Genomic DNA, 21,855 nt, shown 5'->3' with positions numbered 1-21,855 from the left:
GACTTACCTCAGGGGCAGGCAGAGGAGAGCCTCCTGGAGAGCCTCCTGCAGACCAATGAGCAGGCAGAGCAGAGCCTCCTGGAGACCAATGAGCAGGCAGAGCAGAGCCTCCTGGAGACCAATGAGCAGGCAGAGCAGAGCCTCCTGCAGACCAATGAGCAGGCAGAGCAGAGCCTCCTGGAGACCAATGAGCAGGCAGAGCAGAGCCTCCTGCAGACCAATGAGCAGGCAGACGAGAGCCTCCTGCAGACCGAGGACCAGGCAGAGCAGAGCCTCCTGGAGACCAAGGACCAGGCAGACGAGAGCCTCCTGGAGACCGAGGACCAGGCAGAGCAGAGCCTCCTGGAGACCGAGGACCAGGCAGAGCAGAGCCTCCTGGAGACCGAGGACCAGGCAGAGCAGAGCCCCCTGGAGACCAAGGACCAGGCAGACGAGAGCCTCCTGGTGACTCCTGCTGCAGAGGTTCGGACCAGAAGCTTGTGGCGTCGCTGTGCTAAAGGTCTGAAAGGTTCGGTGAAGGTTGGAATCATCGCTGTCGGAATACTTCTTCCCATCTTTCTCGTGGCACCCCACTGTAAGCCACAGCTCAACCGCCTGTCGGACTGCACCCACCGCCTTCTGGACCTCCTGTCACTTTGAACGTGAAGTACCTCCACCTTTCTAATCAGGACAAGGTGCAAACAAGACACATTTCAACTCCAATTTAAATCATAAATCTCAGCTAATTTCCTAAAAAAAAAAAATCATGAATGATAATTTGTAAATATGAATTATGAATCTTTGTTTAATCATGATTACTATACATTCCTAATTCATATTTATAAATGTAAGGGCAGTATGGTGGTGCAGTGGTTAGCACTGTCACCTCACAGGAGGCAGGTCCTTCTGTGTGGAGTCTGTATGTTCTCCCCATGTCTGCGTGGGTTTTCTCCAGGTGCTCTGGTTTCCTCCCCCACTCTAAAGACATACAGGTAAGGTAAGCAGGTGTGAAAGTGAGCTCTCACTCAAAATTAGCTGAGATAGGTTCATATCAGATGAGAGCAATAGATAACGGATCGGTGGAAAGAGAAATCAAATCAGTGACAAAATCCATGAATGAAATAAAATAAAATACAATAAAGCAAATAAAAAGCAAGAATTTGCAGGTGGAACTGACTCTGTAAAATATATTCAAAGATGAACAAAAAGAGGGACTTGGAGCTTAACTGTACGCTAAAACACAACAAAGAACACCCCCACAAAGTGAGTACAACTACTAGACAGAAGAACTCCGGCAAACAAGACACCTCGAAAGAAAAAGATGAGAGAAATATACTGAGGATACTTTTACTGACTGCCAAGATTATTTATTTATTTATTTATTTATTTATTTATTTATTTATTTATTTATTTATTTATTTATTTATGTGCACGGGCACATTGATGAACATTGCTGTAAATGTACCACTTTATAGCTGATTAGCTCATTTTCAACTGTAGTCCTTAAAAATACAATTACAAAATACACATTTCAAAATTACATTCACAAGCACACATTTGAGTACAGTCCAACTTAACCAGATCCAGTGGTCTCAGTCTACTTAATGGACTCACTTCTGGTCATCCTTTAACCAGCCTTTAAACTTTCCTTTAAAAGAGGAATATGTAAGACCTTCCCTTATTGTGTAGGGAAGACTGTTCCAGATGCCCCCCCCCAAGACAGACAACACATTTCTGTGGTGCATCTGGAAGGGATCTCTACGTCTCCTCTGTCGCAGGCCCTGGTGTTCAAACCCCTGACAGTCCTGTTTTTTATACATTCATTCAGACTTTTGTATATATAACTATGAAAACTTAGAAAACTATACTTTTTAAGGATATTACAGATGTGATACGAGTAAGGTTTTCTGTCCAGTGTCTTTAAAGCTTTTTTATAAAGGGATTCTATTGGTTGGGGGGCTGTTGAACATGCCAGCGCCCAGCTAGTGAAACAATAGTCAATGTGTGAGAAGGTGAAGCAATGTAAAAACATCAGAGCAGCAGTATTAGTTAATGAGCTCCTTATTTGTCTGAAGTTTGCCAGGTTGTGTTTAACCGAATTAGAAACCTTTTTAATGTGTTTCCTGGATGAGAGTGTCGATGATAACGGTGAACTGGAAAAATGCAAAACCTCCAACTATAACCCAGTGGATGCTGGGACTCAAAAAGGTTTACATAGTGGAGCGAATGATGGCAAGTCTGCAACTGAAAATGGACACTTTTATACAAAGAAGGACCCGTGTTACACTATATCTGGGGGTTTAATTAAGTGGATTGAATTGTTGTAATTGATTACATTGTAAAGGAATATCACTAGGTATGCTACTGTTATGTTCTTCTGTGCTGCAAATGCCCCCTCTTATTGCCAATATTGGCTTCTTGTTTATTTGATTTCACTTGCATGTGTTCATGCATTGTTTATATGTAAAGCTGTGATGAAGGCAGTTTTTTCTGTTATCATATTCAACAAAATAGCATATTTGACCAACTTTGAATTGATTTTTCTAACTTTAATACACTAAAGGCGAGGCTATATACCTCACCTCTAGAAAGTGGCCCAGCCCCTCCAATATTTTTATGTATGTGGCCCTCTGTGAAAAAAGTTTGGACACCCCTGCACTACAGCATCACCAACACTTATATATATTTTAGTCTGTGCAGCCCCACAGCAAATCAGTTACGTAGTCCTACCCGTGATCCACCAGACCCTTCAGTACAATGGCCGCCAGTCTATTCTAAGAACGGGGAGCAGGTCGTTATTCCAATTAGTGGCCATGAATGCAGGTTTGCCTTTGTCATATTCAGAAAGTGCTCTACACCCAAGCCCCTTGGAAGGAAGAATGCCTTTCTTTCTTCCAACACAAACTATGTTCTCATTTCGTGGTATATTTAATTTCTTACATAGATGATCAAATGAAAGTATTATTTTCTTAACAATCCCTTTATCGTCCCACAACGCAAAGCCCCCATCTGTGGTACCGGGAGAGGTCTATGCCGCCCCTTACTGGCGAGGGAGAGGACAGTTGTCCCTCTAGTCCTTCCAGTCTTCTTGTATCCTGCCAGGCTTTAAAAAGTTGAGTTTATAATCTACATGATAAACAGTTTACTGTCAGTTACCGCTCATGTGGGAGCGCCATCTGGTGGATGGTTTCAACAATGCAGCGCAATTCAAGACAGACACGAATCTGCTGATATCAACAACATTTCTGTAAATGAACATTTATTTGAATTGTTACCAATATTTCTTTAGTTTCGTATAATTATTCATTATTCCTCTTCAGCTGATGCTTTCACATTATTGGTTTTCCTCGAACTGCCTTGTCTCCGTTTCGTCGAATCAGCTGAAGTGAACTGAGGTTTTTGTAAAACAACCAGACACAGAGTAGATGTTGAGAAGCGGCTCAGGCTGCCGGTTACATGTCTGACCGCAGAGGTTGGCTGAGGGGACACTAACTGCTGCAGGTATGTTATTCTTCTATCTAACCGTAGCTGATAAGATAGCAAAGCTAACGGCTAACCCAGCTAACGCGATATGCTACTGTCCCGGTCTTTTGACGTTAGCTTCACAGCAGCAGGTTAAGGTGACTTCCGTACGTTAGCTTCTGTGCCAAAGCTTGTTAGGTTAACTTTTAGTTGTCTGTTAGTTGTAAACATATAAACTTATTTTTCATGATATAGTTTGAAACAGTACAGTCCGCTAATAGATGGCGCTGCGGCCGATAACTAGCCGGATACAGAATGACCAACCTACGTACTACAGTCCTGTTCGGCTAGCCGGGCGAAGCAGCACTTTCTGTCATTCGGTGTTAATAAACTTAATTTAACGTAAAAATGTTAAGAATATAAACCTACATGAGAGCAGGTGAACTTGTGAGCAACAGTTCAGAATGATTCGTGTCAATTTCAGGCGAGTTTAAACTAATTAACACACAACTTATTTCTGTGAAGTGCAGGTGAATTCAATTCAATTCAATACAACCAGTTTATCATCCAATATGGCGCCTGACTGCAGCGCTGCTGGTGGCGGGAAGAAGTACTGCAACAAAGGCGTTGACAAATTTAGTTCCGTACAGAACGAAGTGCGTGTATGCCTCACCTAACAAGGAAACAATTCCTTTTCAGTTAGTCTGTCAGTTAAGTGCAACAGTTTTTTTTAAAGTTAGCATTTGTATTTCCTCGACCGACAGTTAACTGACTGATCGTATCAACTGTAGAAGTATGACCAAAATGCACTCAGAGTATCTGAAGTAAATGTATTCATACAGAAAATGTTTTTATTCATGATGACTCTTATATTTGAAGGAAATTAAACAAACCATCAGTAGTTTGTTAAAAGGCGTCAGTTCATCATCTCAGACTTTAATTGATGAGGAAATTTGTAATAAATGAAAGTGAAGAAAAAAGTTTAATAAAAGAAAGCCAGTGGTGGAATGAACTGTAACAAGTACATTTACTCAAGTACAGTTCTTAAGTACAATTTTAAAGTACTGCATTTTAGAGGGAAATATTGTAGTTCTTACTGCACTACATTTATCTGACAGCTACAATTACTTTTTAAATAAAGGTTTCACATACAAAATGATCACTTTGTACGATATTATTCTGCACTGAGAGCTTTTACTTTTGACACTGATGATATTTGGCATTTAAAGATATTTTGCTAGTTCTAGTGACGGAGTATTTGAGTGAAGCATCTCAGAGTGTCCTGCTGTGTTGTTTGTGCTGCAGGAGGACGTTAAGATGTTGGGGGTCAGGTGCATTGTGGGTGATCTGCGTGGAGGAGGAAGACTCCTGAGACGTCTTCCTCCAGTCCAGAGGACGTTTGCCTCCTCAGCGCCGACCTCAGACAGCCACCAGGCCAGCCTTCTTCACGGTCGTCGTCTTCCTCAGCTGACTCAGAGGCGCTTCCTGTCTCAGGGTCAGGACTCGTCCACCGGGTCTGCGAAACTGAAGCTGAGGACTCGTCTGGCGGTGACCCTGCTGTTCGGCGGCGGTCTGCTGGGTGTCTGGTGGTACATTCACTTTGAGAAGCAGCAGAAGTTGCGGCAGCAGCGCATGGAGCAGCTGCAGCAGGTGGCGGTGGGTCACGGCAACTTCAGCCTGCTGGACCACACGGGCCGGCGCAGGACCAAGAAGGACTTCCTGGGCAGCTGGGTGCTGCTGTACTTCGGCTTCACGCACTGTCCGGACATCTGTCCCGACGAGCTGGACAAGCTGAGCGCCGTGGTGTCGGCTCTGGACCGGGACGCCTCGCTGCCGCCCGTCCAGCCCCTCTTCATCACCGTGGACCCGCAGAGGGACGACACGCAGGCGCTGGCCCGCTACGTCAAAGACTTCCACCCCCGTCTGATCGGACTGACCGGAACACCGGAGGAGGTGAAACACGCGGGGCGGGACTACAGAGTGTACGCCAGCCCCGGACCCAAAGACGAGGACGGAGACTACATCGTGGATCACACCATCCTGATCTACCTGGTGAGTCCTGACGGGCTTTTTCTGGATTATTACAACAGGATGAAGGACCAGGAGCAGATCGCCCAGAGCGTCAGGAACCACATCAACAACTATGTCAAACTCTGAGCCGGAAAACTGAAACTGAAGCTGAAGCGCTCAGCTTTCAGTCCTGAAATGTTTAAAGTGAACATTTGATGATCCGCCACCAGGACGAAAGACTCGACCTGCTGTGAGCGTCACGTGGATCTCATCGCTCTCTGGTGTCGGCTCATGTCTGAGGTCAGTGATCGAGTCATCCTGAAGTCATTCTAAGCTGCTTCTGTTGGACACCTCAGGACTCTGGATCTGTTTTCAGCTGCCGGTCAGACAAATCAACGTCCTCGTGGACATTCGTTGACATTTTCTCATCAAAACCATCGATTATTTGAAAAAATGATGAAGATGAATCAATGATGAGAATGTCTGGTAGCTGCTGCCTGAGATGTCACAACCTTGTTCAACAATTCAAAACCATTCAGTTCAGCAGAATTGATCGATTGGACCGGCCGGCTGTGCCTCATTAATCTGAGGACGTCTCTGTTAGACAGTGATTGTGTGTGTGGTTCAGACAAACTGTCTCTAACAGTCACGTTGACCTGCTGTGAACCCCTGAGGACTGAGGGGACATCATGTTCTCTGATGTTTTACAGCTGATGAGTCTGCAGACGTCTGGAGTCTCAGTGTTGGACTGTCCTGCTCTGATGTTTCAGTCTCACTGATCGATGACACATAAAACATAAACGACACTAAATCTCTGGTGGTGGTTCTTATGAGTTTTTCATTGACCAGGTTTATCTCCCCAGGTAAGACCCATGGAGCGCCTGCCGCTGTTCTGAACGCCCACACCTGAAGACGACGGCCAGCCAATCACAGCCTGACGTGGCTGTGATGTCACAGTGTTGGTTGCAGAATTGTGCGGCCCCTCTTTGTTCTGAGCTGCAGGAAATGAGTCTTTTCAGACTCAGACATGTGGGACAGTTTCTGAATATGAGAAAACATCACAGCAACAAACATGGCCGACAGTGAGGCTAACAAGGCTAACGATGCTGGGGGGTGGGGGGGCAGACAGATTTCACACACTGAAAATCAACCAGTTCTTTGGTTTTTCAATAAATGGTCAGTTTTTATTACAAATATTCATCTTGAAGAACTCGTTGTGGGACATGATTCTCATCATCGTCTCCATCAGATCATGATTCAGTTAAAGGCTGAAATGAGAAAAACAGCGTGTGTTCAGGTCAGAGGTCAAGAAGCTGTCGGACGTTTCATTTACTGGAAACACAAACTCACGGTTTTAAATCTGTCCGTCGCTCTGTGAGTGCTGAGCAGAGTCAGAGACACAGTGTCCACGCTGTCCTCCAGACCCTCAACGCTGTCCAGCTCCACCGTGTAGTCGTTCGCCTGACGCAGAGAGACGGACAGACCCGTTTAGAAAGGTGTCAACACGTCAGCAGGTGTGCTTCAGGTGAGTGTTTCAGGGTTATTTACCAGCTGCAGCGAGGCCAGCAGATACTTGCAGGCTTCAAAGTTGTCCAAACCAGCGACGACGGAGGAGAAAGACCTGCGGTGGCCGACGCCGCCCAGCGCCACCATTATCCTGTCGCCGTAATCGTGGATATCAAAGACCGGACGCTCCTCCTGAACACACCACAACAACAGACACTGAGGCGATGAAGCACAGATCATCTGCTGCTGTGCTCTCAGGTGGAGACCAACAGGGGGGGGACAGAAACCTGCTGCCGTACCTGCAGGACCAGCTCAGGTCGGATCTTGTCCTCCCAGTCTTTCACTCTGCGAGACAGAGCCGTTTCCTGAGTGTAGCCTCGACTGCTCATCACCATCTGCTCCTGAACGAGTCACATGACACACAGTTCAGACAATGACCAGATCCCTTCAAACATGAATCACATCGAACCAACAAACCAACTGATCCTGTTTGACATGAACCTGTTGTATCAGACATGTGACCGACTGACCGTCCCGTCACACAGGACGTCACAGCCGAAACACAGCGATCATTGATCAGCTCATTAGCACAGCATACAGCAGTGAAGCACTGACGGACGATCGCCTGCCTCATCAGGCTGCAGGTGTTTCCAGGATCGTCCGTCGTGTTGTTACGAGGGAATGAAAGGATCGTTGATCACTTACCACGCACAGTTTCACCAGATCTTCATAACACAGCTCATCTCTCTGAGTCTCTGCACACACAAAACAAACCTTCTGTGAAACCTAACAGCAGGAGTGAAGTCAGTCACACAGCTCCACCTGAGCTCCACCTGAGCTCCTCCTCACCTCCACCTGAGCTCATCTGCTCCACCTAACATCACAAACTGCCTCTGAGCTCTTCAGCTGGTTCTTCTCTTCATGACGGCCCCTTTCAGAATAACGTGTTATATTACTGGACTGTAATTATTGATGCATTCGTGTGTTCATCACTTTAATGCTGCAGCGTTTTAATTGATCTATTGATTTCCTATATGATCCTTCACATACTGCTGGGCAGCTCCTGAAGTTCCCCCTAAGGATCAGTCATATTGATACTGATGGCGTATAACACTTATTGATATGTGTAGACCTCATTGTTTATGTGTTTATGAACAGAGTAGGTGCACGTGGATGCATTGAATGAAGTTTAAATCACAGACTCAGACCTGCAGGTGAGTTTTTTACCTGGTGATATGAAGTCTGGTCCTCCAATAATCTCCGCTGGAACATCGTCAGGAAACGCTTCCTGTTCGTTGTCAGAATGGTCGTCATCTCCACCTTTTGAAGATATTTTAACGTTAAATCACCAGAACAAACAAACTGAGCTCAGATCCACTTCCTGTCCCCTCATCTCTTTCCCTCACTTCAACCACGGCCGTTCCTTTCAGGGTATCTGAAGTGTGAAATCAGAACTCGTGTGAAGTCGAAGCAAAAGTGCTGAAAAGAGTTGAAGTGTTGACGTGAAGCATAAAGAGTTTGACAGAAGTATCAGCTGAATCTGAGTCGGTGTCAGTCGACGCGTAGAAACTGAAACCAGGAGTCATGTGACGTGTAAGTTGTTAGCAGTGAAAGCAGTTGAAGCGAGGTTTACAAAGTGCTTGACGACAGAGGTGAGAATGTCGTAGAGCCGTTTTACCCAGCAGGTCAGCGTGTCTGAATCCGTCCACAGGCTCCTCCCCCTGCTGCTGAAGCCCCGCCTCCTCCGGCTGCAGGAAGGTCCGCCTCAGTTCCTCATCAGAGACCACCACCCCCTGAGTGACATCACATAACGCGTCACTAACCACACCCTCAGTCACATCATCATCAACACGACCACACACTCACACTCACTGACGACCACACACTCACACTCACCGCCTTCCTGTAGATCCTCTTCCTGGTCTTCAGTTTGTCTTTCATCGTGTTCAGGTAAACGTAGTTCAGGTCTGAAAAATAAAAAGTTGTTTCATCGTGTGGCTTCATTTAGAGTGATTTTAAAATCCCTGCAGTCATTTCATTAGAAAACATGAATGAGTCACAGTCTGGTCTGTTTGTTTCAGCTGTAGAGTTCATGATGACAGCTCAAAGGTGGACGTTACCTGTGAATGAGGGTCCATTTCTTAACTTGTGCTCCGGAGGATCAACTGCAACAAACAAACTAATTAAAACATGTTCATATGAAACCTGTCAGATCCTGCAGAGCAGACAGGACACACTGAAGCTCTTACAGGCTCCTCTGAACCAGCTCCTGAAGTCCTGAAGTGAAGCGGGACGTTTTCTTTTCCTCTTTCCGCCATCGTCCAGACCGTCAGGAACTTTATAGCATTTTCCTGAAGAGGAAACGACTCGATCAGCAACGAGACAGCGGGCCGGTCCTGAACACCTGACAGAGCGAGTCCTGCAGCTCACCTGGTCTGAAGGGTTTTTCCTCCCCGAGTACGGCGTACGGGTCGTGGAGCGCCCACACGTTCACCTGAAGCAACATTTAAAAACAAACTCATCTCAGTAAGACGGAGACAGACGTGTTCAGAATATCTGAAGATACAGTCAGATATAACGAGCGCGGCGTTCCTCCGGTGAAGATGAGTGAACATACAGCAGGCGGCGTCTCCTCCGTCTTCCTCAGTCCCTCGTCTTCCACTTGCCGTCTCTCTCGGATCATCCTGCCTTCACTCGGAGCCTGACGGAGAAGACAAAGACCCGAACACAGCAGTTCAAACAGGATCTGCAGATCTGAGATTATCATCCAGAGTCCTGACGGCAGCTCGCCTGCACACACATCACAGTTCAGATCCTTTCTGACAGCAACAAACTAACAAACCACCTAAAAGCCTCGTTTCAGGAGGGAAAGTCTGAATCTAAATAAAGCAGCAGTACCGAGGCCTGTCTGTCCACGTGCTGCTCCGGGTCCTGGTCCAGCTCCATGTCGTTGTCCTCGAAAGGAAGGAAGTTATCTGCAGCATCATCTCGGTTATCTCCGTCATCAGCGTCAGGCGGAGCGCCAACGTCTGGACGAAGAGAAAACACGTAAAAACACGAGATCCAGCACAGACGGGACCCTCATTCGGTTCAGGATCAGTCTGGATTCAGATCCTGAATCTGACCGTTCAGCAGTTTCACACATTTATTACCATTATGGCTGGAACGACCCTTTAAAACGTGACGACCTCTTACTTATGAGGATGGTCACAGGTGAACACTCTCACCTGTCAGACTCGCTCAGTGACGAGGTCTGACAGTCAAACACAGTTAAATAAACTCTGACCCTTCAGGAAACTGACCAGAATAACGTCTGAATGTTTCAGGAATAAATGAGAAAAGTGTCAAACTCTAAAAAAGGAATGAATCATGATGAAAATCAGATACACCTGTATCCTGATGACAGTTTGGGTTTTTTAGTTTGTTTTTTTTAGAACTTTTGTTATAATTCATCATCATTTTTCCATCTGGAAAAAATATTAATGGAAAAATATGAATATTTTATTTGGATGAAGTCTTTTCTCAGACTATCAGAAGTCAGTCTCCTCACAGCCTCGCAGTGTTGTGTTCAGTTTCTGTGTGAGTGACAGATGATGGCATGTTTGTGGGGGTGTGCTGCACCTCGCTGCTGCAGAGACTCTGCAGGACGTTCGTCCAGCTGAAGCCTGGAAGCAGCCGATCCGAGCGAGAGGACGATCAGATCGTCGTCTCCCGGACAGAAGATGTTGATCCTGAAGTCCTTCAGACTGCACAAGATTTCACCTTTCAGACTGAGAGACACAAAGTTAAAGACTGAACAGATCAGATTAAAAGCACATTGAGCTGACAGACAGGATCATTTCACTTTAACAGATAAAGAAAGAAATCTGTCTGACACATGAGGAAGTAAACAGAAGCAAAGCTTCAGATCGGTCTGTTTATTCCATCAGCTGCAGACGGGACACCACTGTCAAAAGTTTAACCAGAAGTTTAGACATTAAGAACTTCTACAAACTTTAGAAAGATTTTATCCATCAAGAACATTCTTCAAAATCTGCTCTGAATAAAAACTGAGTGGCTGTTTCTCTCCAAACTGACCTGATGAGAGGAAGTTTGAGCTTCTCTGTGGTTTCAGGAGGAATCAGAGACTCAGGAGGAAGAGGAGTCACATGGGCAGTCTGAACATCAAACAGAGCACAGGTCAACACAGCACCTGTCTGTGGTCAGAGTTAGACAAGTCTAACCTGTCTGTGGTCAGAGGGTTAGACAGGTCTAACCTGTCTGTGGTCAGAGTTAGACAGGTGTACACTCACCTGGTGGGAACCGGGCTTTAAGTCCTCTGAGACGTTGAGGTCCAGTGGAGTGAACTGAAGGAGACAACAGTCGACTGTCAGATCAGTGAGTTCCTACATTACCCAGAATGCTCTCTGACAGCTGAGAGGTGTTAACATCAACATGATGGATTCATCACAAGCACATCAAACGCGTCACATTAAGCTCATATCAATTCTAAAAAGTGCAATAAAATGACAGAGGTAAAAAATCCTGGTGAGTTCTAAGCAGCTTTGTGGTTCAACGTCAGCATCCAGTTTCTGTTTCTTACCCCGGCAACATCATCAGCGTCATGGTCGCTCGCCGCGCCGTCTGCACCGTTCTGCTGAGATGCTGCCAGCTGCTTGTTTTGCCTGTCAGGAACAAACCTTCATCATCCGAACGTCTATTAAAAAGCCGAACATTTCTTCACATCTTTTACACCTCTATTTTTCATCACACGCACATTTTTATCAGCTCCGTTTATCAATTAGTTTTCATGACTTCCTTTTATTACTTCCATAACTTACTTCTTATTTTTGTTGTTGATGTACTCCAGAGTTTGGTAAACCAGGCTGTGCAGGAGCTCGACCTGAAACAGTCAGAAAGCGACCTTCAGTGTGAGCTGTTGTGTCCTGTTTACACTGGCTTTATCTCAGCTGTGTTTTCTGGTACCTTCTTGCTGTAGATGCAGGTTGAGCCCTGGATCAACAGAGCTGCTTCTGCGAAGTTCAGTCTGGTGTTTCCTCCATCGAACGTGATGCACATCTCATCCAACTGCAAACGCACAGACGCACAGAACAGGTCGAGACATCCTGAGAAACTCTTTTCATTCAGAACGTCTGAGTCTGCTTTTTGCCTCACACAGCTGATTTTCTGAGCTCACCTCCTCTAAATAGTCATTTAACTCTGAGGCCACGTCGATGTCCCAGTTCTTGGTGAGCTCTCTGATTGGCTGCAGCAGGTGAGCGAATCTGCTCTCGGTGGACTCCATGACCGTCTCGCTGTCACTGCTGCAGCGCTGAAAAAAACAATATCACAGTGTGAAAACACTCAACACTACAGCAAAAGTTACATCTGCAAAATGTAATTAGAGTATCAAAGTACTCATTATGCAGAGTGACCCCTGTCCCACTTTATTAGGTACACCTATACAATCCAAACAGCTCCGCTATGAATTCTACCCTCATGGAGTTTATAATGATCCGTTTTTACACTGGACCACATTATTCCGACAGGTGTTTGTAGTGTTTTATCCTCCCTGTTTACAGACTTGAGGTCAGATTATCAAAACTGATCCAGGACAACACCATCATTAACTCTGACCTCAATTCATTTACTCGTTAAAACATGAGCAGTAATTATGTACCGATGCTCCCTCTGGACGCAGCAGAGTGCAGACAAGAGCTGGAAGTACATGAGATGTACAAGTACCTCAGTACTGTACCTGAATATTTTTTTTTATTGCATGTTGGTTTATTTTATTTTATTGTAGTTATCTTAATTTTATTCACTCTTTCTAGTCTTATCTTTCTTACCATCTAACATGGGGGTTGCAACGAAAATTTCATTGACATGTGCAATGACAATAAAGACTCTTGAACCTGAGTACTTAGCTTAGTTACTCTCACAGCTGGAATTAGAACACATAAGAATTCACCAAATGTTTAAAGTGACGTTAAAAAAATGAGAGACAATATTACTGTCAATCAATAAGCTGTTAAAAACGGGGTAAACCAGAGTTGTTGCTATTATCTCTCGGGTCGATGACTTTCATTTCTTCGACGTTAAACCGCAGGTAAAAGTAACGCTGAGGTGTAACGTGATGTTTCACGAAGAGCAGGTTAAACCAAACTCCTTTTAAAATAACATTAAGTCATCTTCGGTGGCTGAACATCATTTAAGACTTTGGTTAACTACCTACAGCTGACTTTTAAAGTGTCTAAATGTGTGACTTTGTGACATTAACAACATTTAAATCTAAAGTTACAACGACGGAACAACGTAGAACACATTAACAGCTCGGCATAAACAGCAGATTCATTAAATATCTTAACTAACGTAGGTCTGCTGACAGACGGAGCTTTTATCTTCATTCAGCCGAATGGAAACAGTCCGACTATCATTTTCTTTATGATAACAGACAGAAAAAACTCACCGTGCGGAAAGAGCAGTTACAGAGCTCCTGCTAAATGTTTTGTAGCAGCTAGCAAACAGTCAAACAACCCGCGCGAACTACTTCTTCTTCGAGCGTCAGATTCTTCTTCTTCGCTTAATAGCGGACTACAAACCAGCGTGAAGGCGCCACCTGCTGGACCGGAGGGTGTAACGTTATGGTTTCATATAGCGTTAATGATCTGGATATTAGACGTGTTTCCTCACGATACCAGAGGCGAACATGTACTCAGACCTTTACTTCAGTAACAGTGTAGAATTACTCCGTTACAAGTAAAAGTCCTGCATTCAAATGCTTTACTTGAGTAAATGTATTTGCTGAAAAATATAATACAATCAACAAATTACAGCATAGTATTTTAGATTCAGCTACCCATTTAATAATTAAAATGAGCTCCACCTTTACCAGCTGTAACATTAAAATGATGACCACATTAATGCATAAGTAGAATTCAGTAAGACATTACATATTATCCTGAAGTATGGGATCACCAACTCATTATTTTCATATTTTCAATCACTTATCAAAACTCATTTTTATTGTTTGGGCCTATGAATAGTTTTTATGTCACATTTTTACATGCATTTACATGTTCTATAAATTTAAGGTTGCTTGGATTGTCTGCTGGTGTACAAATCCAATGGAAATAAAATCTATTTTTTTTCTGTTTATTACTGTCTACTCTTCAACTCTGCTTCCAATAAGAAACTAACCGTGAAGTGCTTTAAGAGAAATTAATATATGTTATATAATAACACAAGAATATGAATTAACAATTGATAAGAAAGTCACTGTGATAACAGAACAAGACAATAACAATGCAATAACTTTTGTAGTTAATATGAATATGTGTCCTTCCTTCAGGTTTCTGTCTTGTTTCAGGCTGTCCAGCTTCAAAGCAGCAGAAAATCCACTGCTGATTAAATTAAACCTGCTAAAAATATGTAGTTTGACTTTAAAGTTAATGAACGCTTATTAAAACCTTTAGAGACCCACTTCTTCCTTTGAATATGGCCTTGTTTGTAATCTGTAACCCTGTGTGTGTGTGTGTGTGTGTGTGTGTGTGTGTGTGTGTGTGTGTGTGTGTGTGTGTGTCCATGAGAAACCTCTGAGGTGTACCAGCTGAAGTCTCAAAACATCTCTGCGAATTCAACCTGGAATTTAAATATCTCCGAGATCACCTGAAGGCAGTGTGTGTGCGCGTGTGTGTGTGCGTGCGAGTGTGTATGAGTGCGTGTGTGTGCGTGCGAGTGTGTATGAGTGCGTGTGTGTGTGTGTGTGTGTGTGTGTGTGTGTCGGTCCACCTTAAATCGCTGCTCTCTGCACCACGTGACCGTGTTCCTGGAAAGTTCCTGGAAATGCTCCTTTTGTGTTGATGCTGATGTCGGTTATTAGGCGGCTCGGTGGACTCGCTCTGGCCGCGGCTCGGTGACGGACGGACGGACATCATGTTGAGGACACGCACGGTGCTTCCCTGGCTGTCTGGGACTCGGGTGTAGGTCGGTGTTGTTGTGTTTGGGGTCTTGAAGCGCCGCGGCTTTGACTGACAGAGCGGAGGCTTGTCTCGGACCTCCGTCAGTCACCCGCCATTTGTGAGTGAACGTTACGGAGAATCGAAGGACATGAGCGGAGGACTCGGACCGTTACTGTCCGCTGACATGACGGCTGCTCGGCACGGAGGATAGACTGCCCCGGCTGCTTCTGAGCTAGCTAAGTGAGCTAGCAGCTAGCTGTGACACGGAGCCTGTCAGGTACGGCAGCTTGACTTTATAAATCAACATTAATTAATATTTGGTGGTTTATTAGACACGTGACGTTCAGTTTAGCTGCTGGTTGGAAACAGTTGAGTCGGTGTAACGCGCTGCTCTTCACTTTGTTCGAGCGGGGAACGAAGAAGCTGTCACACTGCGCCAAATTCAATTAATTATTTTAGCAATTTAACGACGCGTCTGCGGCCGGCGGCTGCTTAAACCCGCTGGGAAAAAAATATAGTACTATCTTATTTTTTTACAGTCCAGTCCTCTCTTCAGCAGGCTACAACAAATTCAACCAACCGTATAAATACAGATGGACAGATATAAGATAAATAAATGATCTGGAGAAAGATCTAACACCACGCCAAATCCCGTTCAATTTTTTACCAATTTAACATCGCTTCGATTTCCAGCTGCGTAAACCTGCTAGAAAATAAATGATCTTGACAGGTCTGAATCTGCACACAGAGACAGTATTTACTACACAGACTGTGTTTGATGATGATGATGATGGTGTCAAGCACCTGTACACTTACCTGAAATCTGTCCCTTTTAACGTTACGCCAAATTCTATCCAAAATTCGTGCCGTTTTCCGTCGCGGGTGGTGTCTGAATATGTCTTAAAATTACAACACAAATGTTGTTTACAGCCCACAAGAAAGACCTCACCCAGCAGTGTTCATGTTCAGATAGATGGATTCTCTACATACAAACTGGAGAAACTGGCGCGTTACACCAAATTCTATTCAAATTCTGTGAAATTCTGTCATTTCTATTATTGTCCTGCTGTTTATCCTTAATTCAACTTAAATACAACATTAGTTCTTATTAATATAACATTGCGTGGTTTAGTAGTTAATGTTAGGGCTGTTTGTGTCGCCTGGTCTTAAATTTGTTTAAGAAGCCGACACATGAAGCCAAACTCTGTTCATAATTTCACCAGTTTAAAGTCACCTGGTTCGTCGGCTGGTGCACAAATCTGCTCAAATGGAAACGATTCATTTCTGTAAATTACTGTCCACTGTTCAGTTTTGCATAATTAACGAACCCTGCAGTATTTAAAGACTGATAAATGTATGTTTGACACAGAAACAACAGAGAGGTCACACATTACATTCTGTAGTTAATGTGAATGTGTGTTCTTCCCTCAGTCTTCACTTACAATAATTTAAATCTAAATGATCCGTGTCAATAATAAACTGTATTAAACCTGATTCTTTTCCACTAACAAGACTAAAGTTCAAACTGTTTTAACATCAGAACTTGTATGAAGTGATATTGGACAGTTGTAACAGGTTGTTCACTTCGTCTTTTAACTTTAATCATCAGCCTCCTCCTCCTCCTCCTCCTCGTCGGCCTCTGAGGAAGAAAGCTGTTCACAACTGGGAGGATTTTTACATCTTCATTCCAGGATGTGAAAAGCTGTCATGACCTCTCGGCCACGTCTCTCTGCTTGTATTTTTATCTGACGACGGGCTGCCCATCCCTCAAATCAGGACCAGTGGTTTGTCTCCGGGTTTAGATTTACCCACAGGACTCGTCTTCCTGTAAGAACCTTTCTTTAGACTCTCTTTGGAGAGAAGCTGTCCCAGAACTGAGACCTGGTTTTGATTGGGATTCGTTCTGGTCTAAATTTCTGCTGGCCTGTTGTGATCTTCCTTTACTCCCTGACGGCTGGTTCTCGATGCACCCCGTGCTCCCCGAGGCCCCCTGGCCCCCTGTAGCCTGTTTTTGAAAGAGGTCCTGTCAGCTGTCAGATATATTGTCCTGACTGATCTCAGCTGAAGACTTCCTTCGTCAGTCCGGAACCCGGTCAGAGGTGGAAACGCCCTGACGAGCTCTCGGCAGGCAGCCGGAGTCTCATGTTTCTTGATGTGATTTATTTGGAGTCTCCGCTGCTCGTGTGGTCTGTGGTCTGGAGTCTGGAGTCCAGCACTGGAGCCGGTCTGAACCTGGACCTGGTCCTGTGTTTCTGTGCTGCTGAGTGATGTCTGTGTAAAACGTCTCACATCCTCCTGTGAGGTTTGTATTTTTATGTATGAACAGAGTTTTCTTTACCAGCAGAAGACCTCCAGTGAAATGATGATGATGATGATGATGATGATGATGATGATGATGAACACTAATGCTAACACTGATAATCTTGAGTTTCATGCAGCTGCAGTCTTGAAGCAGTCTGACCGTTCTGATGGATTTGACTTGTTTCCAGGACAGCACAGACCCCCCCCCCTCGTCTGGCCGCCGCAGACCTCGTCCATGTCTGAGCTGTGGGCCTAAAACCAGGCTGAAGGTTGGATCTGTCCAATGACCTGCCAGTCCTCCGAGTCCGCAGAAACCATCGAGAGCGACCGACGAGCCAACAACAACGCCGGGGCAGCGGAGTCGGACGAGAGCCGCATCGCCTTAGCCATGAAAGACCTGAGGAACACAGGTGGGCCGCACACAGACCCCCACACCTGAAGCTTCCTCCAGCTGAGGATCTTCATCACTGCTGCTTCTTCTCAGCTGAATGCAAACCAGACGTGTCGGTTTTATATATATATATATATATAGATATTCATGAATTTATTAGTTCTATTTCTTTATGAAAAGCTGGACTGACAGCAGATCTGTTTGTCCTCAGTGATCCAGATACTGATCACACATTTTACAGCATGTAAATCAAGCTGGCTCCTCTCTCTGCCCTGTACTGGCACTGTACTGATCTGAAGTCAGCCGATTCATCCGTGTCTAACTCATGACCGGCGGCAGACTCGTTAACGCAGCGCAGACTCGCTGTTGGTTTGTGTTTTCTGTCAGCGTCTCTGTGTTTCACTGTTTCCTGTCTCTCTGTGGTGTCAGGCTGGTACTGGGGCAGTCTGACTGCTAACGAGGCCAAAGAGATCCTCCAGGACGCCTCAGAGGGTACCTTCCTGGTCCGGGACAGCTCTCAGAGGGATTACCTGTTCACCATCTCCGCCATGACGTCGGCGGGTCCCACCAACCTGCGAATCGAGTACAAACACGGTAAATTCAAGCTGGACTCGGTGGTCCTGGTGAAGCCGAAGCTGAAGCAGTTCGACGGCGTGGTCCACCTGGTGGAGCACTACGTCCAGCTGTCCAGGAGCGGCGACAAGGCGCCGTCGAACTCTCGGCCCTCGGCGGCGGCGCCCAATGGCACGGTGCAGCTGCTGCTCACCAAACCCGTGTACACCGCCACGCCGTCGCTGCAGCACCTCTGTCGCGTCGCCATCAACCGAACGACGCGGCGGGTCCGGGATCTGCCGCTGCCCAACAGACTGAAAGACTACCTGAAGGACTACAGCTACAACGTGTAGAGACAGAGCAGGACTGTGGACTCATACCTGACCGCTGACCTCCCATCATGCCTCGCTCCTCCGAGGACGCGGCAAGTCAAAGGGACACAATGATCAGCGAGTGTGACGGCTGGAGGAGCTTTGTTTGGTACCGTTCTGTCAGGTACGCAGTACACGGCAGTCAGTACTTGTACTGCGTGTAGTCAGGCCCGTCAGTACCATGACGTGAGTTTAAGTACACGTTAGCCAGCTGCAGTGAAGCGACGGCGAGCTCGTCTCAAAGAGTCTGTTGGGAACATAACGTCAGGTGATCAGTTCATGTTCAGGTCGTTACGCGAGTTTCACCGTCCTTTAACCACGAGTCACTAAAATACCAGAAAACAGCAAAAAACACTCGTTACCATATAAAAACTGAGAAACTTTCACGGATCAAACAGCTGCACGATGATTTTTAATTAATTAATGGACTCATCGTTGCAGCGCTGCTTCAGACCCAAACCAGAGTTATCTAAGCTCAGCTCCGTGAACTCTGACAGACTGAATGTCAAACCTGATTTCCAGCGTCGCTGAGTCCTGGTTTTTACTGTTTAATCCGACCAGAAAGATGTTCCTCATCATAGAAAACGAACTGCTGATTTGTTTTTTTATTGATCGGCGAATCAATGAATCAGAGTTTTGTCGACTGTTGAGCATTTTGATTTCCAGAACAATCTCCTGGAAATAAAATTCAGTAAAAACTGACGGAAACAGAAGTCAAGCAGCCAGAATCAACTCTTCCTCCAGTCACTCCACTCTGCGGGTCCTGCCTTGAAACACAGGAGACGGAGACCTCTGATTGGCTGCTGGACGGCCGGCCGCCATCAAAGTTCAGCTCAGTTCAAACGTTTGTGAGGCAGCAGGACGAGGTTTCCCGATCGATGAGCTGCGTAGAAACAAACACTCGTTCTCCGTGTTGTTGATCGGCAGAGTTTGACCTCTCTGGACTTCTGGTAGACTTTGTCCTGCTGGATGTAGTACTCTGGAGCTGAGCCAATCAAATCACAGAAAAACAAAGTGTCACACAGGCCCCGTTAAAGCTGCTCCGAGGTCCGACAAGGCCACATTCAGGCGTCTCACGTCCAGATAAATCCAGATGAGGTTTCACCTGCAGAGTCGGCAGTTAGAATAAAAGGTTGTCCGTCTTCTGGACCGCGTCCATCGGGTTCAGGTTCTGGACCGCGTCCATCGGGTTCAGGTTCTGGACCGCGTCCATCGGGTTCAGGTTCAGAGGCGCTCGCTCAGTTCTGATCCCGACAACAAACACGTTTCACGTTGTTTTCACTCGCAGCTCATCCGTCACTCAGCTGGTCTGCATCACTGACGTCATCAGGTCTGAACGGCCGAACCTAACCTCCACCACTGTGTGAAACTTCTTTCAGATTTACGTTTCGTTTGAGTTCACCTGAATTCTGGATTTTGTTTTCCAAACGAGCACAGAAAGCAGACGTTTGATCCTCTTCTTTGGACCATTTAACCAGACTCCATTCAATAACCTTACATTTTTAGGATTCCTCGTTGATTGGTCATTATTAACACCTGCTGAAATATAAAAGATGAGCCGTTTTTAAAATGTCGGCTCTTTAAGTCAGTTTGATCCGTTTCTATAATTCATATTTCATTTGGCTCATGTCTCTGAGCTGCTGCCCTGTGCTGTCGTCCACTGTGGAAACTAACTACATGTGGAGCCACAGCGTGAACCTTCATCACAGACTCATCGTCAGTTGAAAGGAACACGCGGCCGATGAGTCACCTGTTCACGAGCTTGTTCTGACAGCACACATTTGACCTGCTTCTCCTCACACTCAGCTCCTCTCAGTGACTCTGAACATCGAGCCTGTCGCTGGCCGCTTTCAGCCGGACCTCCATGCTGCCGTCACTCTTCCAGGTTTTTAAGGATCAGTGTGAAGGAGCACTTTAATGCACGATGAGCTCATGTACCAGCGGGTCACTCAGGTAAATGGGATGCGACTGTGTGGACTCTGCGTGCTGTTTCTGTTGGCGTCTGTCGTAATGTTCCTCTGCTTCTCTCTTTGTATGGAGGCTAATCATCGAAGGGAAGTCTCACCGTTTTTCTTCTTCAGCTACGATTTACCGCTGATAAAGTGCATGTTCTCTACACATCAAACACAGACTCTCTGAATGAAAAACCCATTTTACTGAACAGAAAACACAATGAGCAGGACCAGACCTGCAGATCTTTGTACATATCACAGCCGCGGGACAGATTTCCTTTGGGGAGGGAAGCCTGCGGCTCGCTGCCTGTTTTGATTGAAAAAATATTTATTGATTGTGTCACACTGTGTTTTCTGGTACCTTTTGTTTGTAAAGAAGCTGCACAGGCTGAAAGCGTGTGCTGCCCTGCCGTCGATCTGTCTGCTGACAGGAAGCTGTGCTGTGATGTTCATCAGCTCTGGTTTTGAAATGAATAAAGTTTTTGTATGGTGCTTCATCATGGTGATCTGGTTCTGCAGCATCTGTTTTACTTCAAAGGTTTTAGAAAACTTCTTCTTTTCACCTTCAGTAATACAAAACAGTTTTAAAGAAGGTTAAAATCATGACATCGTAAATTTTGCTATACTATACAATTTTTATATGGACAGTTCAGCTTGGAAATGATAAATCTTGGATTGGAGGACTAAAACAGGAGCTCCTGTCAAAAGTTGATCTGAAATACAAACACCAAGAAGACTGAACAACATGAATCCCTGTGAAATTTTCAGGAATTCCACTAAATCATAGTGGAATATATTTGACCGAGGAAGAGGTATATTTCATAAAAACCATAATTTCACATTGGATCTCACTGCCAGCTAACATTACTGTCCTAATTTAAGTACAAAACCTTCAGTTCTTTTACTTGCAGTGTTAAATATTGTTACCTGATGTATTCAGTGAAGTAGAGTAGAATAGTAGTTATTATTTCATAAATTTAGCATAAGTTTTTTCCTTTAATACGTGACGTTGTCTGCCGTATGGAAACCGTTGAGGCGAACTCCATCAATAAACTCCAGGATTATTTGTTCATTCGTAACTATAAACTCTCGGACAACATACGTGTTTACTTTAATAGCAACTTTTGGGTCCTCGGGTGAATTCGGCATATGTTTTATAAAATAAGTAGCCCTTTAATAGCCTAAATTTTAGAATTAGCTCACGGACATCACGGAAAGTGCAATATACGCGAGCGGCCATGTAGCATTATTTTCATGCCTTAGCATTAGCTTAACGTTACGCTGTTGCTGGCTACTGGCCACCGCCTTTGAAACGAGGGAGCCGGTGTGAAATGTTTTGATTTCATTAAACCTGAGACTGCTTTATGTGTATGCCGAGTTGAGGACTGGTT

The 21,855-nt window shown here is 45.2% G+C and overlaps 3 protein-coding genes across 5 annotated transcripts; 2 read left to right on the top strand and 1 right to left on the bottom strand.

Moving 5' to 3' along the window:
* The first annotated feature begins 3,382 nt into the window (after positions 1 to 3,382).
* Positions 3,383 to 6,540, top strand: LOC121625663 (protein SCO2 homolog, mitochondrial). Of its 2 annotated transcripts, XM_041963854.1 has the most exons (3): positions 3,383 to 3,480; positions 4,747 to 5,493; positions 6,315 to 6,540. In XM_041963854.1, exons 2-3 carry the CDS (start codon positions 4,759 to 4,761, stop codon positions 6,345 to 6,347), a joined length of 768 nt encoding a protein of 255 aa, XP_041819788.1. In that variant the 5' UTR covers positions 3,383 to 3,480; positions 4,747 to 4,758; the 3' UTR covers positions 6,348 to 6,540. The 2 variants fall into 2 exon arrangements, with proteins under 2 accessions (XP_041819788.1, XP_041819787.1); XM_041963853.1 differs by lacking the exon at positions 6,315 to 6,540 and having other exon boundaries at positions 4,747 to 6,253.
* Positions 6,541 to 6,612: 72 nt separating this feature from the next.
* Positions 6,613 to 13,503, bottom strand: ncaph2 (non-SMC condensin II complex, subunit H2). Its single transcript, XM_041963852.1, has 21 exons — positions 13,406 to 13,503; positions 12,134 to 12,268; positions 11,923 to 12,024; positions 11,778 to 11,839; positions 11,540 to 11,621; positions 11,250 to 11,303; positions 11,035 to 11,114; positions 10,579 to 10,727; positions 9,856 to 9,986; positions 9,575 to 9,658; positions 9,388 to 9,451; positions 9,207 to 9,308; positions 9,078 to 9,122; positions 8,854 to 8,924; positions 8,636 to 8,750; positions 8,185 to 8,277; positions 7,663 to 7,712; positions 7,257 to 7,358; positions 7,000 to 7,149; positions 6,802 to 6,912; positions 6,613 to 6,719 (listed from the first exon to the last, which is right to left on the bottom strand). The coding sequence occupies exons 2-21, from the start codon at positions 12,239 to 12,241 to the stop codon at positions 6,702 to 6,704; spliced, it is 1,773 nt and encodes a 590-aa protein (XP_041819786.1). The 5' UTR covers positions 12,242 to 12,268; positions 13,406 to 13,503; the 3' UTR covers positions 6,613 to 6,701.
* Positions 13,504 to 14,789: 1,286 nt separating this feature from the next.
* Positions 14,790 to 20,955, top strand: socs2 (suppressor of cytokine signaling 2). Of its 2 annotated transcripts, XM_041964354.1 has the most exons (4): positions 14,790 to 15,174; positions 16,507 to 17,199; positions 17,387 to 17,608; positions 18,019 to 20,955. In XM_041964354.1, exons 3-4 carry the CDS (start codon positions 17,482 to 17,484, stop codon positions 18,492 to 18,494), a joined length of 603 nt encoding a protein of 200 aa, XP_041820288.1. In that variant the 5' UTR covers positions 14,790 to 15,174; positions 16,507 to 17,199; positions 17,387 to 17,481; the 3' UTR covers positions 18,495 to 20,955. The 2 variants fall into 2 exon arrangements, with proteins under 2 accessions (XP_041820288.1, XP_041820287.1); XM_041964353.1 differs by lacking the exon at positions 16,507 to 17,199.
* The last annotated feature ends 900 nt before the right edge of the window (positions 20,956 to 21,855 follow it).

Source organism: Chelmon rostratus, chromosome 22 (genome assembly GCF_017976325.1).
Source record: "Chelmon rostratus isolate fCheRos1 chromosome 22, fCheRos1.pri, whole genome shotgun sequence".
NCBI lineage: Eukaryota > Metazoa > Chordata > Actinopteri > Chaetodontiformes > Chaetodontidae > Chelmon > Chelmon rostratus.
Note: the sequence above shows the minus strand (reverse complement) of the source record. Positions and strands in the feature narration are given on the sequence as shown.